This window comes from Agelaius phoeniceus, chromosome 1 (genome assembly GCF_051311805.1).
Source record: "Agelaius phoeniceus isolate bAgePho1 chromosome 1, bAgePho1.hap1, whole genome shotgun sequence".
Lineage (NCBI taxonomy): Eukaryota > Metazoa > Chordata > Aves > Passeriformes > Icteridae > Agelaius > Agelaius phoeniceus.
This window is the reverse complement of record NC_135265.1, coordinates 3,972,962-3,989,246: the sequence shown is the minus strand read 5'-3', so window position 1 is coordinate 3,989,246 and position 16,285 is coordinate 3,972,962. Positions and strand designations below refer to the sequence as shown.

Genomic DNA, 16,285 nt, shown 5'->3' with positions numbered 1-16,285 from the left:
GAAAGAAATTAAGTATGAGTGCCTTTAGAAACTAAAAATCAAAAACAGAATAATCCTGTTGGAGAATATTAAAAGCTTTATTACAGATTTAAAGATGAAGTAGCTTCTCTTGTCCATTATTTGCCAATATGTTTTTGTTCCCTGAAGCATTTACCTGCTTTTTTGTCCAAGCAGTTAAAAATCTGTTCTGTGGAAGAGGAACTCCTTCTTTTAGAAGGTCAGGGTGTGATAACAGATCTGTGCTTAACCAGTTCCTGTTGTTGATCATACCTTATTTACTCTTCTCCTGATTTTCATTCATTGCTTTTAATGACAAAACCAGTTTTGTTTTAATCATTCCTTATAAATCAGACACCACCTGAAGTAATGATCTCCTGGAAGTGAAGGCTGTGAATTTCATCACTTAAATTCCCCTGTATGACAGGAGCAGTGTCACAGAACACAGAGACATGGCAAGTTTACAATTATTTATAACCTTCATTAGGAGCAACATGAACTCATAGAAATCCCCCAGAAAGCAGCACAGAGCTGTTAACATTTGATTTTGGTGAATTAATGTCCTTCCAATGCCTGTTTTCCTTCTGACTTGAGAAGAAGCCCACCCAGTGTACCCAGTTTGTTCTGCAGCAATCTAAAGAGAGAGTTTTTCCCCCTACAGCTCCCTTCACTGGGTCTGATTATCTTCAAGGCCCAAAGCACCTTCTTAAATGCCTGAAATGAGGTTTCTCCTCAGAGAATGGTTCCAAAGAGCCCAGTGGTGACATCAATGTCCTCACCCTCTGCAGGGGCTGAGCAGTCTCAGCACAGGGTGCGCCACGGGTGCTCTCGTGGTCTCTCATTCCTGGAGAAAAGTGGGGTTCAGCTCTACCTTTACCCCTGGAATGTCTCCCCAGTGGCAATACCAGCTGCCTCTCCAGCTCACAGCATTTTTGGCCATCCAGGTTGTTTCTTTCTCAGCTGTAGAACTGAAGTACCTAAATAATGATTTTCTGACACAGCTCGCCGGAGCCATGTTATTAATCGTCACAAAACTCTCTCTAAAGATGCTTTTGTTCTTTTAAGGTCAAACCTGCCCTGCATATGTTTTCCCTCACATTTTGGTGCTTTCTCTCTCCTTTATTTCCTGGACTGCAGTTGTCTCCAGCCTTCAGAAGCTCACAGGACCAAGTGCCTCTCCCTGGCTCTTGCTGACATTCTGTGGCGTGCAGGGGGCCATGAGAAAGCCCTGGTGGCACTGTGAGTAGAAAAACCACTTTTAGTCACTGTACACTGCCCTTGTACCTCTATCTGTCCCAAATCTACCTAATTTACAATAGAAATGTGTCACTGTCTTATTTTCTGAAAAATCCCTTCGCCAGGATTTCTTCTCCTGGGAAGCTGAGAAGCCTCAGAGAAAAATGAAAACAATAATTATGTGATTTGCTTCTCCTGTGTTTTGCTGCTTTGGAATGTGGTTGGAGATTGTTTATCCAACAGGTGATTGTTTGATTGGTTTCATGTGAATTGTTTTGACTTAGTGACCAATCACTGTCCAGCTGTGCCAGGACTCTGGAAGCACTCATGAGTTTTTATTATCATTCTTGGTGACCTTCTGTCTGTATCCTTTCTCTATTTTTAGTATAGTTTTAGTATAATATAATATAATATAATATAATAGCCTTCTAAGAACATGGAGTCAGATTCTCAATTCCTTCTTGTCCTGGGGACCCTGAAAATACCACAGAAATTCTTTGTAAGCTGCGTTTATGCCACCCAAAGCAGCCTAAGGAGCAGTGCAGAATGTAATTTTTGCTGCCCCAGTAGCTGGGACAGAATAGACAAAACACTCTGAGGTTGCTGTGAAAGATCCTGGATCTTTATTTAATTGATGGATTGGATTTAATTGATTGTAGGGATTCCCCAAAATCTTCTTATTGAGAGTTATTTTTCCAGATGCAGCATTCTGCCTCTGTATTGCAGGATATTCCATTATGGCTGGAATTAAGCTCATTTTGCTCTATTTGCCTGCTTGGTTTATGCAACGCAATGAGGCTGCTTGGACAGAAACCATCCAACTTTTAGATCCCTAGCTTTGGCTGCACTGAAACCTAAAGGACATTTTTAAGTGAGTCAGGTTTTGTGGCCATAATTAATTTCCTTTATTAGATTAACTAAAATTATTCTATTTGCAGGGACCTCTGTGGCAGGAAGGAATGATGAGTCTGACTCCATGTGCTCAGAAGGTTAATTTTTTGTTTTATAATACTATATTATATTAAAGAATACTTTACTAAACTATACTAAAGAATACAGAAAGGATACAGACAGAAGGCTAAAAAGATAATAATGAAAACTCCTGACTCTTTCCAGAGTCTCAACACAGCTTGGCCCTGATTGGCCAAAGAGTGAAAACAACTCCCAGCAGAATCCAATGAAACAATCACCTGTGGGTAAACAATCTCCAAACACATTCCATATGAGCAAGACACAGGAGAAGCAAATGAGATAAGAATTGTTTTCCTTTTCTCTGAGGCTTCTCAGCTTCCCAGGAGAAAAATCCTGGGCGAAGGGATTTTTCAGAAAATGTGAATATGACATAAAATAGCTGCAAAATAACAGAGAGGCTTTGGGACACAGAAATCCTTCATAAACCTGAAATAGAAGCAGCAAATTCAAAGACATTTCAAATGATATTTCACATATTTTACATCTCAAACCTATTTCCTCTGTGATATTTTACGTACGTTCTTCTGCTTGTTTGAATGTCGTGACTCTAAAAATATTTTTCAATAAAAACTGTCATCAACATCTTAAACTTATATTTATCCTCTTTCTGTGTGGAGAAACTTCTAATTCATGTCAGACTGAGAGAGCACAGCACAGATAAAGTTTTTGTTTCACTGATAGAAGCTTGGTTTGCAATGTAAACCTATCTACAAGAAATCTTTTTTTTTTTTTTGAAGTCATAAAAAAAATAATAATGTAAATCTTTGGCACATCATTCAGCTCATACAACATGTTGATTTCTCTTGAATGCCATTTTCTTCCTTTTAACATGAGTTTTGTCTGAATATCCCCTTCAGGCCATCAGGAAGACAGCAGTTCACTCCCACAGGGAAGTACAAGGCAGATGGAATCCTGGAAACTGTAAGGCTCTGTGTGACTCCCATGCTCCAGATCCTCTTTCTTGCTTTCCCTGTCTCAGCTCAATGAATCTGATTTCTGTTGCGCTCCTAACATTTTAAAATCAAATTAGTTATGATCCAAAACCCATGAAGAGATAAAATCCCATAGCCTGCCTGGCCCTGAGTTGTCCCAGTGGCTGTGGGCAGTTGGGCTCTCTGAAATCCTTTTTTTTTTTGTATATTTACCTTCTAAACCTAAAAACTCTGCCTGCTTTTAATGACATGCAGTAAAAATGAACATGGGCCCCTCCAATTGACCATGAGCATGAAAAGGCTCTATTTTCTTCTTGTCTTACACAGAATTCTTTGCCTTTTTTCCCCCTTCCAGAAGCTCCAAATGGCAGAACACTTTCCAGTTATGCCTTGTTTCCATCTGAGGCTCTCTGATGGCTTTGCAAGCAGTGCTGCCTCCAGCCAGGCTTTAGTGGTTGCAGGAAATGTTTTTGGCCTCCTAAACAGGGGAATGGATGTCTCAAAAAATCTGGAGATGGAAAAACAGGCAAAGAATATTGAAGTGAAGGCCTGGATCTGTTAGTTCTCCTGGATTTCATGTTAAATGGGAATACTCATATATTCTCTGGTGGTAAATGCCTCACCATATAGATAGAAACCTCTAAGCATGGGGATTTCATCTTAAATAGGAATTTAATATAGATTTCATGTTAAATGGGAATACTCATATATTCTCTGAGTGTGGTAAATGCCTCACCATATAGACACAAACCCCTGAGCATGGGGATTTCATCTTAAATAGGAATTTAATACAGATTTCATGTTCAATAGGAATACTTATATTCTCTGAGTGTGGTAAATGCCTCACCATATAGATAGAAACCCCTGAGCATGGGGATTTCATCTTAAATAGGAATTTAACATGGATTTAATCTTAAATATGAATACTCATATATTTTCTGAGTGTGGTAAATGCCTCACCATATAGACACAAACCCCTGAGCATGGGGATTTCATCTTAAATAGGAATTTAACATGGATTTAATCTTAAATACAAATACTCATATATTCTCTGAGTGTGGTAAATGCCTCACCACATAGGTACAAAGCCCTGAGCCTCTTGCTCCTCCTGTGTCTTCTAAAGCTGCAATATTCCTCTGTCCTAGGGGTTGTTTTTCGTTGCATAGACAATGCTTAAAACGGAATCAAAGTTGTCTGTTCAAGAAACTTAAAAATCATCAAATGAACTTGAAAAATTTCAATATATATTGAAATTTGAAATTGAAAAATTCGGAATATATCAGGTTTTGAGGTATAATTCCATGCCAAATGACAACAGTAAGAGGTAAATTTCATCAGATCTTTATTTTTTTGGTTTGTTCAGATCTTTCCAGGCAGTTTGAAAGTTTTGGCTACTTCATTTCAGCTTTCAGGTTATAAAACTGAGTTGCTGTTTTTTAAGTCATCTTTTCTCCTTCTTGTATTTCTTCCCAGCTAATACTTCACAGTGCCACGAGATATGAGGACCTGATTGTACTTCTACAGCAGAATATTCACCAGGTACTGTGTTTAATTATATATTAATTAATCAAATTGTGGTTCAGCTGCCAGCCTTTGTGTCTATTAGTTTCACACAATGTGTTCTGAACACTGTTTCTTCCACTCTATGGACATGTTTTCCATTTTAACAAACACAGCAACAAATTTTTAGCATAAATCCCAGCAATTCCATCAGTTCCATTTGCATTTCTGGAGAATTGGGCAAAAAATTTTATACACAACAAACAAAATAGCACCAAAATCCTAGACAAACAAACTGAATAACAGCAAAATAACACCTTTCCTTTTTCAGTTTGAAATTGGTCCCTATGGCTGCATCCTCCTGACTGTGTCTGTCATCTTATCAAGATCCATCAACCTGTGAGTGCCTCTCTAGCCTTGTTTTATAACCTGCAAAGTGAGCTGGGAAAATGAGGAGAAATCCATGTGTGCTTCAATCTCTGGCCTTTTTAATCTGTCCTGCTGTTTGCTCTGATAAATATGGGGGAGTTGTGCAGATTTACCCACCTAATCTTGGCTTTTCTTGTTGTGTAGGCACACTTTGGTGTGTATTATTATAATTATATAATAGATATGATTTTATATTACTATAATATGTTAATATGTATAATTCTAGGTATAATGTATAACTATAGATATCTATGTATCTATATATAATATAGATATAGCTAGATATATATAGATATATATATAGATATATATAATATATAATTATTTATATCTATATATCTATATATAATATAGATAATATATAAATATAAATATATATATATAATTATATATATATATATATATATATATATATAATTATATATAACTATATATATCTGTTGTAGTGGTCACTCCACCACATCTGCTCCATCTGAACATTAGGTGTCATGTCTGAAGTTGTTTTTTGTTCTCTCTACCTTGACAGTTTAAGCAAGACTTGTTTAAAGGGTTATTTATTTCACATACCCCAGGTATCTTAGGTAAGGGGGAATAACCTGTGATGCCTTCCCAGTCTCTGTCGGTGAAAATGAAAAGGAAAATTCAGAGTAAAATGGGTGAGGCAGCTCATTTTTAGGTAGCTGTATGGAATGTACGACAGATTTGCTCTCAGTTTATTGCTGTCATGAATATTCTGACTCTTAACTCATGGGAAGTCACCAGAACCTCTTTAAAAACTCCCTGAGGCTTGCCCAGGCACAGTGGCATTGAATTTTTATATGCAGTGGCACTGAGTTTTTCCACAGACTGAAGGTGTTCCTGTGGTGCTGTGAGTGTCAGTGGGTTTAGAATATAAAGTCAAATTTTCACTGCTGTGAAAGGCCCCAGGAGCAAGGGGAAGCTGCTCCCTGCCAGTTTGCCATAAACAAGTGACAGCTGCACTTGAAAGCAGCACGAGGCTGGTTTATGGAAGCTTTTATTTCTTACAGCTCTGCATTGTCTTGACAAAAAACCAGCAACTTAATCCAAATTTGGGATCCACAATCAGTGCTCACCTGCTGGGATCCCAGCAAGGGTTTGCAGATTGAGTTTTTTTGGTTTTATTGTAATTTCTTCCTTTCTTTTGCTTATAGTAACACTACAGCCCTTGGCTCAACTCCACTTTTGTGCTCTTAACACAAATTATGTGATAATTTCAGGGCACATGCCATTTATTCTCATTTTTCTGAGCTGCTTACAACAGAGGGGTTCAGATGAGTAAAGTTACTTGTGCCATTAATGGTCTGTAGGTTCATAAATTGCTGCTGTCTGCACTGCTTTGCTTGCTATGAAGTGATAAATATTCTTTAATCATTTAAGCACGGATATATTCTCCCTCATCACCTCCAGATGGATTATGACAAGGCCAATCAATCATCTGTGGTTTTATTTGGGGGAGCTGTGCCTGAAGTGAACATGACAATTCCTTTTGGTGCCTGTTTGCATTTTAAAATGTCTAAATATTTTTACAGATCTGATCCAGAATGTCAGAGCAGTTCATGAAGTGCAGTTCTATTTTGAGGAATTGCCATGATTTTCTCACAAAACTTCATTTTAAAGTACTGTTTCTCCTCTAGCTTGTACTGTGTAAGACACTGCATTGGTACCTTTTTTTTTTTTTACAAGAAATGGGAATTTTTCTGTTTTTTAAACACATTGGAAAATGGGTTTAGACCTTTCCTTTGCACAATTCCTTTTTTTTTAAGTGCAAACTGAATCTTGTTGATGTAATCTTCAGCAATCGATTTAGCTGCCTATGTCACCTTGCTTCTCTCGGGATATTAAAAATATCAAGACAAATAACTCAGTGCTGATATCCTCAAGAAATATGCACCATTCAGAGAGTGTTACCAGCATGGTAAGCAATTATTTACATAACTGGCATAGTTCTGGATGAACAGCTGAAGACAAACAAGAGTTGCTTTAGATAATGGAATTTTCAGCCAGTAATAGATCTCCCTGGGATTGTTCTGCCCCAGTTTTTGGTTTTTTTGTTTTTTTGACAGAAAAACCAGCAGGTCTTTACAACAGAAAACTCCATGGAAGTTTCAGTTGTCTGGATTTTTGTGTGCATATTACACTGGAAAAAAAAAAAAAAAGGTTATTTAATTTTAGTTGAGGAGTTGACAGCAGTTAGATTTTTCCTACTTTGAGTGTAATTATCTATTTTAATGATCTTTATTACCCAGAGAGGTTGTGGATTCCCCATCCCTGGAAATGTCCAAGGCAGGCTGGAGCAGCCTGGGATAGTGGAAGTGTCCCTGCCATGGCAGGAGTGGCATTGGATGGGCTTTAAGGTCCCTCCCAGCCCAAACCATTCCAGGATTCAATGATTTATTTAATTTCTGTGTAATTATTTGCATTTAGGCCTTTAAACTCAAAAAAAAGAGAAAAAAACCCATGATTAATTTGACTTATTTTCAATATCTGTCTTAGAATGATATAAATAATCTCCTGAAGTGCTTGGTTATCTCCCCTATAAAGTGAGAAAATCTAAATAACCTACTCATAAAGAAATTTTACACTGTAAATATCAAATTATGAAATGAAATCTGATTTTTAGTGACAGGTCAGTGAAAAATGGGAGATTAAATGTTCATAATGCAGAGCATTATTCATGACAAAAACACTCTTACAACTGTACTCACCTAGTGATGGGCTTTAAATAGGCTGTTATAAAAAAAGGAGAGAAATTCTGTCACTACCATTAGAAATTTAATTATCTGAACACATCAGTTCAATTTTCTGTGACAGATGAGAGATAAATCATGTGTTGAGAGTTGATAACAGAATAAAAACACATTAATGGCTTCATATAAATATATGATCTTTCATATTTTATCTTGCATGTAGTCATGTCTCCCCAGGCCAGTAAAGTCACATTAATACTGGAATAAAGTGGAAGAAAAAAGCAAAGTTTCCCATTAATTTGCACAGATTAAAAAAAAATCTTTCTTCTTCACCAACAAAGAGGAATAACTTGGAAATAATAAAAATTCAGGCACTCATGACAAGGACAAATACATTATTCCTCAAAGTCCAAAAACTTGGGGGCTCTCAGGGTAGCACTCAGGCTTTGATGTTAAAACAACCATAATTCTAATTTTTTCCACAGCATAAACAACTTTCAGGGAGACGAGGAGGCCAAGAGGTTCAAGTAAATTTAGAGCAATTAATGGAAGGTGCAAGCTCCAGCATCCCTAAACCCCCTGGCCTTGATGTTATCCCCATGTCCCCCCATTTTTGTGTTCTGCCTTGATGTTTCCTGCTGCTTTTGCTGTTTTTTTGGTCCAGCTCCATAATTTTTACATTGTTCCAGATCTTCCCCTGCAAATGGAAATTCCAGCTCTCAGCCAGGTCTGCTGGGCAGTTCTTCTAAGATCACTGGCAATCTGAAGCATTTTTATTTCAGGGGGGACGCATGCCAGGAAATGCAGGAGTTTGTGCTGCTTTGTAGATTTTGGGTAATGAGTTTTTCATGCTCCAGGCACTAATGATCATCACTGCCTGAGCTGATAACAAATGGCCAGAGAGGAGTGAGAATTCCTGAGGAAGTTGCTGAGAACGCGTTGTTGCTTCTGGTACAGGAAGGAATTCTGGTTCCTAACAATTGTTACCTGTTTTTTTTTTTTTTTTTTTTAATTTAAATTTTGTTTTTCTTTTTAAACAACCAGCAAAAAAAAAATTAAAACCAAAAAAGCCATATTATAGCAGCTCAAGGGATTAATCTTTCTGAGTGTGCAAGGATCTTCACGTTGATGAGAGCTGCAGGATATTTTCCATGCACAGGAGAGAGAATGAGCTCAAAATTTGGGCTGCAAGCCCCCACTGAGCCTCACCCCTGAGAGCAGGAAAGTTGTGGATTCCCCATCCCTGAAGTGTCCCCAAGGGCAGGCTGGAGCAGCCTGGGACAGTGGAAGGTGTCCCTGCCATGGCAGGGGTGGCACTGGATGGGCTTTAAGGTCCCTCCCAGCCCAAACCAGTCCAGGATTCAATGATTTATTTACTTACTATGTAAATAGGAATATTCAGGAGTGCTTTTAGTGACAACTCAAGTGATCCCCACAGTCTGACTGTGTGGGGTTTTGAGCACAAAATGCCTAACTATCTCTTCTTACAAGCTCTTTTAAGACTAAACTATTTAATAAGAAATGACACTTAGATTATTTTCTTATTTAACTCAATTACTGATCCCTCAAAGCCTGCAATGCAGATGTTTCTAATTACAAAACATCACTGAAACCTATGAAGAAGAAGGAAGAAGAAGGTAAAGAAGAACAACTTGCCTCTTCCTTAAAACTTCTATCTTGCTTCATATTTATGTCTATATTGTAAAACCTCAAACTCTAAGTTTTCCACCCTGTGATATCACACACTTCTAACCAACTACACACCTGTAATCCCAGTGCTGTTAATCAAATTTGGAAGTCTTCTCCACAGCCTCAGGTCAATTGCAGTGTTTTCTTGGGGGTCTGTGTCTTTAAGCACAGAAAATTTAAAATTCTCAGCATCCAGGGCTCCAGCATGACTGAATTTCCACCCAGCTTTCCCTGCCTCATCTTCCCCAGCCCCTGGTCCCTTCCTTGCTGTGCTCACTCATGCAAAGCCATTCCTGGAGTGGGATGTGGCTCCTTTGGATGCACCCACTGGATCTTCAGCTTTCTTTAAATTCCAGCTCCTCACCAACGCTGTTCCCACATTTTTCCTAACCACTGCAATATCTTGTTTTTATTGTTAAGACAATACAAAGCAACACACTCCATTTTCAGAGGGCTTCCAAGTGGTTTTATTCTCTCGTGCATGCTTTTTGTGCATTCATACAAAACTCATTTTACACTTTAATCATTGGTCAGAAGGGACAAACAAAGTGCTCATTGGAACAGGCAGTTGCAGCTTTCTCTTATTTATCCTCCTTTCTTTCTTGGTTTCTGTGTCAATGACCTTGGCAGAAAATTCTTTCAGGGCTTTACATGGATCCTCTTATCCAGCTTCTCTCTGGCACACAGAGGTCACTGTAAAACCTCCTCCACAACAACTTATTGTATAAAATCATCATTACTAGAACCCAGGAGAGCAAAGAACACAGGGAACAAGAACATTCCTCAGGTGGAAAACCAATGTATTGCCATTTGCAGGCAATGGAGACAATGCAGAGAGCCTGATCTGAAACACAGGCTCATTGTGCCGCTCACAAATCAAAATGGGGATATTTTATCAGTTACTGGTAGCAGGTCATGTGTCATTCTCCAGCCAGGATTGGCCACTGGGGGTGTCTTTTCCCTGTTTTCTCTGAGGTGTTGCTGTGAGAATAAGTAAAACAATGGCTTTAGCTGTGGGAAAAATAAAAAAGGAGACTGATTTTGTGAGTCAGGAGGAATCTGTGGACTTCATTAGGGTTGGCTGCTCATAAACCTTGGAAAATGCATGTCAACATCTTGCTCCTTGCTGTGATCCCACAGCTCTATTAACTGCATTTCTGTAGCCCTTGCTGCTGCAGAGAAGGGTTCAGACCTGTTTCCAAGTTATCTGTGCTGTTCCCATTTTGCTGTTGTGGAATTTTGGTTGTTAACTACTGCATTTCTGTAGCCCTTACTGCTCCAGAGATGGGTACTCAGACCTGTTTCAAAGTTATTTGTGCTGTTCCCATTTTGGTGTTGTGGAATTTTGGTTGTTTGGAGGTGCATTTCTTTATTTGATTTATTTATTTCAAAAGCCAGTTGTTATTAAATCAAATAAATCACATCATGGCTCCTTGTCAGTGTAGGATTTCTCACAGCCAGTGACTCTGTCCTTGATTATCACCAATTCACCTCATTCTCTGAAATCTATTAATGAACAGTTTTTCACTGGAGGGAATCAAATTATTAAAATTACGTTATTCTGTGCACTTACTCTTCATTCCTTTGGTACTACTTTACCTAATTGGAGAAGTTAAATCTCCTTAATCTGCCATTGTAATTCATCTTTGAAATAAAAACATGCAGAAGCACCAAATCAGGTTAAATGCTGCCCTTTATTATGCCCTTTATCATGGTCAAATATCATCTTATCAAATATCATATCAAATATCATTTGTTCATCATCTTGGGTTTTCTTCTGTAATCATTTATCTGGTTGCAAACAATCCTACAAGAATCTTCCTCTTCTGGCCCATTGGCAAACTATTTTTACTCTTTTCTTTTTTTGTAATTTTAACAGTTCTGTCTGCCTTTATTCATCAAGAGAAGTTTTTATTCTATTACTTTTTATTCTATTTTATTTCTATTCTATTTATTATTTTTAGTAGCAGGAAATGATCATTACTGCAGTAATAATTTTTTTTCCCTATATCCTTTCTGTATCATTTACTGTAAAATAACCCCAATTCTGACACATTACTCTTTAAATCTCTTTCAGTCATGCAGAATTTGAAAAGGAAAGTGGTGCTCTGCTGGCTCATGAGCTGTGGGTGGAACAAAGGGTCCCCCACCCTCAATCCACTTTCCTTTGCTGACACCTTTTCCTGTGCCAGAGCCAATCTCTAATTTGGAGTTCCCCTGAAATTCACCTTCTCTCCTGATGCTGAAGAAAGGTTTTTTGTGAAATATCCTTTTGGCTGGGCCAGGGGGAAGATCCCAATTCCAGCTTCTCATGAAGGTTCCCATCACTTGGGGCACTCTCAGCTCTTGATGGAAGTAGATTTTCCTGTGAGCCAGTTTTCTGGGAAAACCTTTTTAAAGGTAAACTTGAGAGTGCCTGGGAGAGCAGCAGCAGCAGGGGGAAGTTGTGTCTGGGAGCACTTTGCACTCAGGGCTTGCAGTTATGTCATATAAATAGATGTCACTGTGGTTTTTTACAGCTTTTGGTGTTTGGAAAACACAGGGAAGCTGCTGGTTTTGAGGGGAAACAGCTGTCAATTATGTTACTGGGCTAAAAAACAAGGAGCTGGACACAACTGAAAAAAAAAATAATATATATCTGAGAATCTCAGAGCTCCCCAAGAGGCATTTGTGATTTTGCAACATGAGGAAAGCAGGTTAGATTTACCAGGAACAGGGGGAGGAGCAAATAGGGGAGATTTTGTGGGATCCAGACCTTGGTAGGGAAGAATTGAGCCCTTTCTTGTTGGGGTGAGTGAACTTCTGTGCCTCCTGCTCCATGGGTTGTGTGCAATTCCTGATTTTCAGGATCTTCCCTGCCATTCCTGTGGGAATTGCTCAGAGGCCCTTGTAGCCAAAATGTTCAGGGGGCAAAAGCTACTTGCAATATGAATCAATTAATAAATGCAGGATAATGAATGCAACTGATAAAGGGTAATAAAGAAGGGAGTTTGCTTGAAAGAATTTACTGTTTTTCCTTCAAAAAAAGGCAAGAATACAGGGATAATCAGTGACAGCCTCAGCAATATTTGTGGGAGGATGTGACACCAAGATTTGAAGCTTTGTGCTTTCAAAAGGGGAGCAGATTGATGTGTGAAATGTCACTTTCTAATGTTTGAGAGAGGGGGGACCCAGGGACAAAAGGTGGTGGGAAAAGGGGGTTTGGAAGAGAAAGTAGAGGAGAGTAGGGTCTCACTCTAGAGAAATGTGTAGGATTTGCCAAATAAAATGTGAATATAAGGAGGCTATTTAGCATTGTAAATAAGGAACGTGACCCAAGTGGGAATGTGACCACAAAGGCAAAGAAGAGGAAAGGTTGGATTGGGTTTGAGGTGTTTGCTGCACTGGAGGACAAGGGACAAAGGTTGGGGGTAAAGAAAAATGAGTGATGAGACTCAGCTAAGAAAAAAAGGGCTGAATCAAGAGGACAAAGATGTTTTTATGCTGGTTCTCTTTGTTATCTTGATTGGTAAAAGACTGGGGAAGTGGGAAACAATGCCAAAAATAATAAATAGGGGAAAATGTGGAGTTTGCCCAGATAATTGAGACACGTGACTCTTGTCCCCTGGTAAGGAAATTCAGGAATTTCCAGCTGGGTTCACAGAACAGAATTGGAGAGCTAGAGGCTGAGTGACAGCAGATTTGGTGTGGATGTGCAGCAGGGGGAAGGGATGTGCAGTCACTTGTGGGAATAAAACCAGATTGCTCCCCTGACACATCCAGCTCCCTGTGGAACTGATCAGGATAAATCAAAAAGCTGAGGAGCTGAAGAAAGGGAAGATTATTATCTCATTCTCTGGGGAGTTCTCTGACTTCTTAAAATAGTGCAGAGGAATGAAGAAAGTGTGGTGAGCAACAATCTTTGTCATCAGTGGTCTGAGTCCAGGTGTTGGAAACTGGAGAAAAAATGTGGTTCAGATGAGGTCACACGTGAGGAAATGACAAACAAGTGATTTCCTTATCATATTAATAGAAAGATACCAGGAGAAGATGTGAGGTTTCTGTGTATGGTGGAGGTGGCTGATATCAGGAATAATGTAAAGAATGTTCCAAGTCTAAATTAATAAATTAATATTCTGCCTTTCAGTAAAGGGAGCACCACAGAGCAAAGCCAGCATGGCTGCTTGGAGTTCATGCATAATAACTGCATCAGATTTGTGGCAGGTGGAATTCCACCTGAAAATGTGCTGATGGCTACACAATGGGAAGGAAAAAATAAACCAAGGATCTTTGTACTTACACCTCATTCCTAAATTTATTCAGCACTTCCAAGCTTTCTCTTGCTTTTCCAGACTTTATGAATGGACCTGATCCTAAAGCTTACCTTTGTCATGCCTAATTTAAATATTGAGTAACTTGACTTGCAGTTGTAGGAGCAAGTGGAGAATTGGTAGTTAAACTAAAAAAAAAAAAAAAAAAAAGAGAGAGAGAATAAAATTAGTTAATGGGGACCTAATAATAGATTTTTATTTGATATATCAAATGAAAATATGAAAATTCATTTATTAATGTGAAAATAACACATCTTTTAAGAATTCTAAAGGTGATAAGGAAAGAGACTCAGAAAGGTGTTGTTAGCATAGGCAAGGTGACTGTTGGAGTTTCTAAATGATCAGTCTGGGGTTAAAAATGTTTTATTCCTTAAAATAATATCAGTGATGAAGAGGGACACGGGGACTTGGTGTGATGGTCAAAGAATCTGATTTTATTGTGGACTACAAATGCTTATATACTGTTCTATGAAGGCCAGTGATTTATTACTGCAATGATTGTGTTAAAGATCACATAAACAAACTTGCACATTTTAAACATCTCTTGCTTGCAGAAGTCTGATGTAATTTTCTTTTTTTCTGGTAAATCCATCTCATTTATCTTCTTGCAATCTCGATTTAATTCTCAAAGTTGTGTTTGCTCTTGCCAAAGCATCCTGGTACCAAATCTCTTATGCTAATAAGGTCTAAAGTATTCTGTGCTTTGTGTACCCCAGCATCTCCCCCTTTGCCTTTCCACCAAAACCACTCTTTTAATTATTAATCTCTGCCTTATTAATTAATCTCTGCCCACATTGAAAAGTATCATGATTATTAATTTTAATTATTAATTATTTATTATTATTTAAATATTAATTAAATATTAATTAAATTAATAAAATTAAATATTAATTATTAATTATTATCATCAAAAATTATCACATACATACCTATCTTAGAAAGAATCTTTTAGTTAAAAAACTCCAGCCATTATAAGGCCCAGGCTTGATCTTTATAAACTATAAACATTCCTGATTAATGCACAGAGGGGGCATTACTGGATTTAGAAAGGCTGCCAGAAGTTTAATTGCATCAAAAACTTTGATTCTTATACACAGGGGTGGTAGGGAGAAACTTTTGAAAAGTTTGAGACTGATTCCTTCCTGTGTATTTAAAAAAAATCCAATTTCACAGAACCCAGGAGCTCTCATTCTTGGGGTTCCAAGGGTGTTTCAGGAAGGTAAGGGGCCAAATTTGATTTGATTTGATTCCAAAATTTTTAGTGTAAATATTAATGTAAAGTTCTGGAGGAGCTATATTCACCCCTATTTATTTTTTATTTTTAATAACATGTGGGACCCTGAGCTGGAAAAAGGGAGTGGTGTGCTGATGAAGTGACCTGATGACTGAAAAGCTGAAAGGCCCTGTCAATAGAGAGAACAAATTGTGCTGTAACAAAGAGTTGGCTCAGCCTCCTGATGAGGGCAATAAAAAAGGAATTTATTTTCACTGCAGAAAGTGCAAGGTCTTGTAAACAGAGGCTGCTCACTACTGTGCTGGGGGGTTCATCAGCTGTAAATGGCAGCATGAGGAGCAGCAGAGCACACAGTGACTCTGAGCCAGCATTGAAAAAACAGCCCTGGATCTGCTCTGAGGGGGTATCAGAATAGTTTTAGGAGGTGAAGAAATGTTAATGGATTGTGCAAGGCACTGATGTGTCCTTAGAGAAACACCGTGGCAGGCTGGGCTCACACATCAAATATGGGGGAAGTGTAGGAGAAGCACAGAGCAGGGGAAGAAGGAATCTGTTTTGTCAAAGGAGTCTAAAAGAACAAAAGGTTTTATGTTTTCTAGCCTTAAAAGAAGCCAGTTTTGAGGTGGGACATAAATGTTTCCTAAAAAACTGGGATGGTGGTAGTTGTAAATAAACAAGAAAGGCAGAGTAAGGGGTTTAATTTAAAGATCAGTGTTAGTTCAGAGAGAAAATGTACCAGTAAACCTCATCAGAGTGTGAGCAGATTCCAGAGTCCTGAGCTAGCACTGAGAAAAGTGTGGAAAGCTGAGAAAACAACCAAGAAATGTGAATATCTGTGAGAGAGAGTAACTGGGATGGCTGGGTTTCACCTGCCAGATGCAGAGAACATCATCTCCTCTTCTCCCTCTCCACAATTCTGCTTTATCCCAGCGTGGATGTGGCTGTAATCCACACCAGGGCTGATATAAACATGGAATATTCTTCTGGGGAGAATCTGAGTGTGGTGGTGTTCACAGGGGTCCCAGCATGAGGGGAGAGATGAGAATCTTGACTCCATGTCTCAGAAGGCTGATTCATTATTTTATGATATATATTATATTACAGGAAAATGATATATTAAAATTATACTGAAAGAATAGAAGAAAGGAATGATAATAAATTCCTGTGACTGCTCACAGCCTCGACACAGGTGGCTGTCATTGGTCATCAAGTAAAAACAATTTCACATGCTGGGTAAACAATCCTCCAGATCACATTCCAAAGCAGCAAAACATGGAG

General features: G+C 38.5%; 1 protein-coding gene across 2 annotated transcripts in view; it reads left to right on the top strand.

The window, feature by feature from the left end:
- Positions 1-16,285, top strand: part of MINDY4 (MINDY lysine 48 deubiquitinase 4) — an 83,402-nt gene that overhangs the window by 32,589 nt on the left and 34,528 nt on the right. For both annotated transcript variants that reach the window (XM_077186748.1, XM_077186698.1), the window contains exons 10-13: positions 1,135-1,236; positions 3,063-3,126; positions 4,611-4,676; positions 4,969-5,036. In XM_077186748.1, the coding sequence (XP_077042863.1) occupies positions 1,135-1,236; positions 3,063-3,126; positions 4,611-4,676; positions 4,969-5,036 (300 nt within the window). The remainder of the gene's footprint in view (positions 1-1,134; positions 1,237-3,062; positions 3,127-4,610; positions 4,677-4,968; positions 5,037-16,285) is intronic.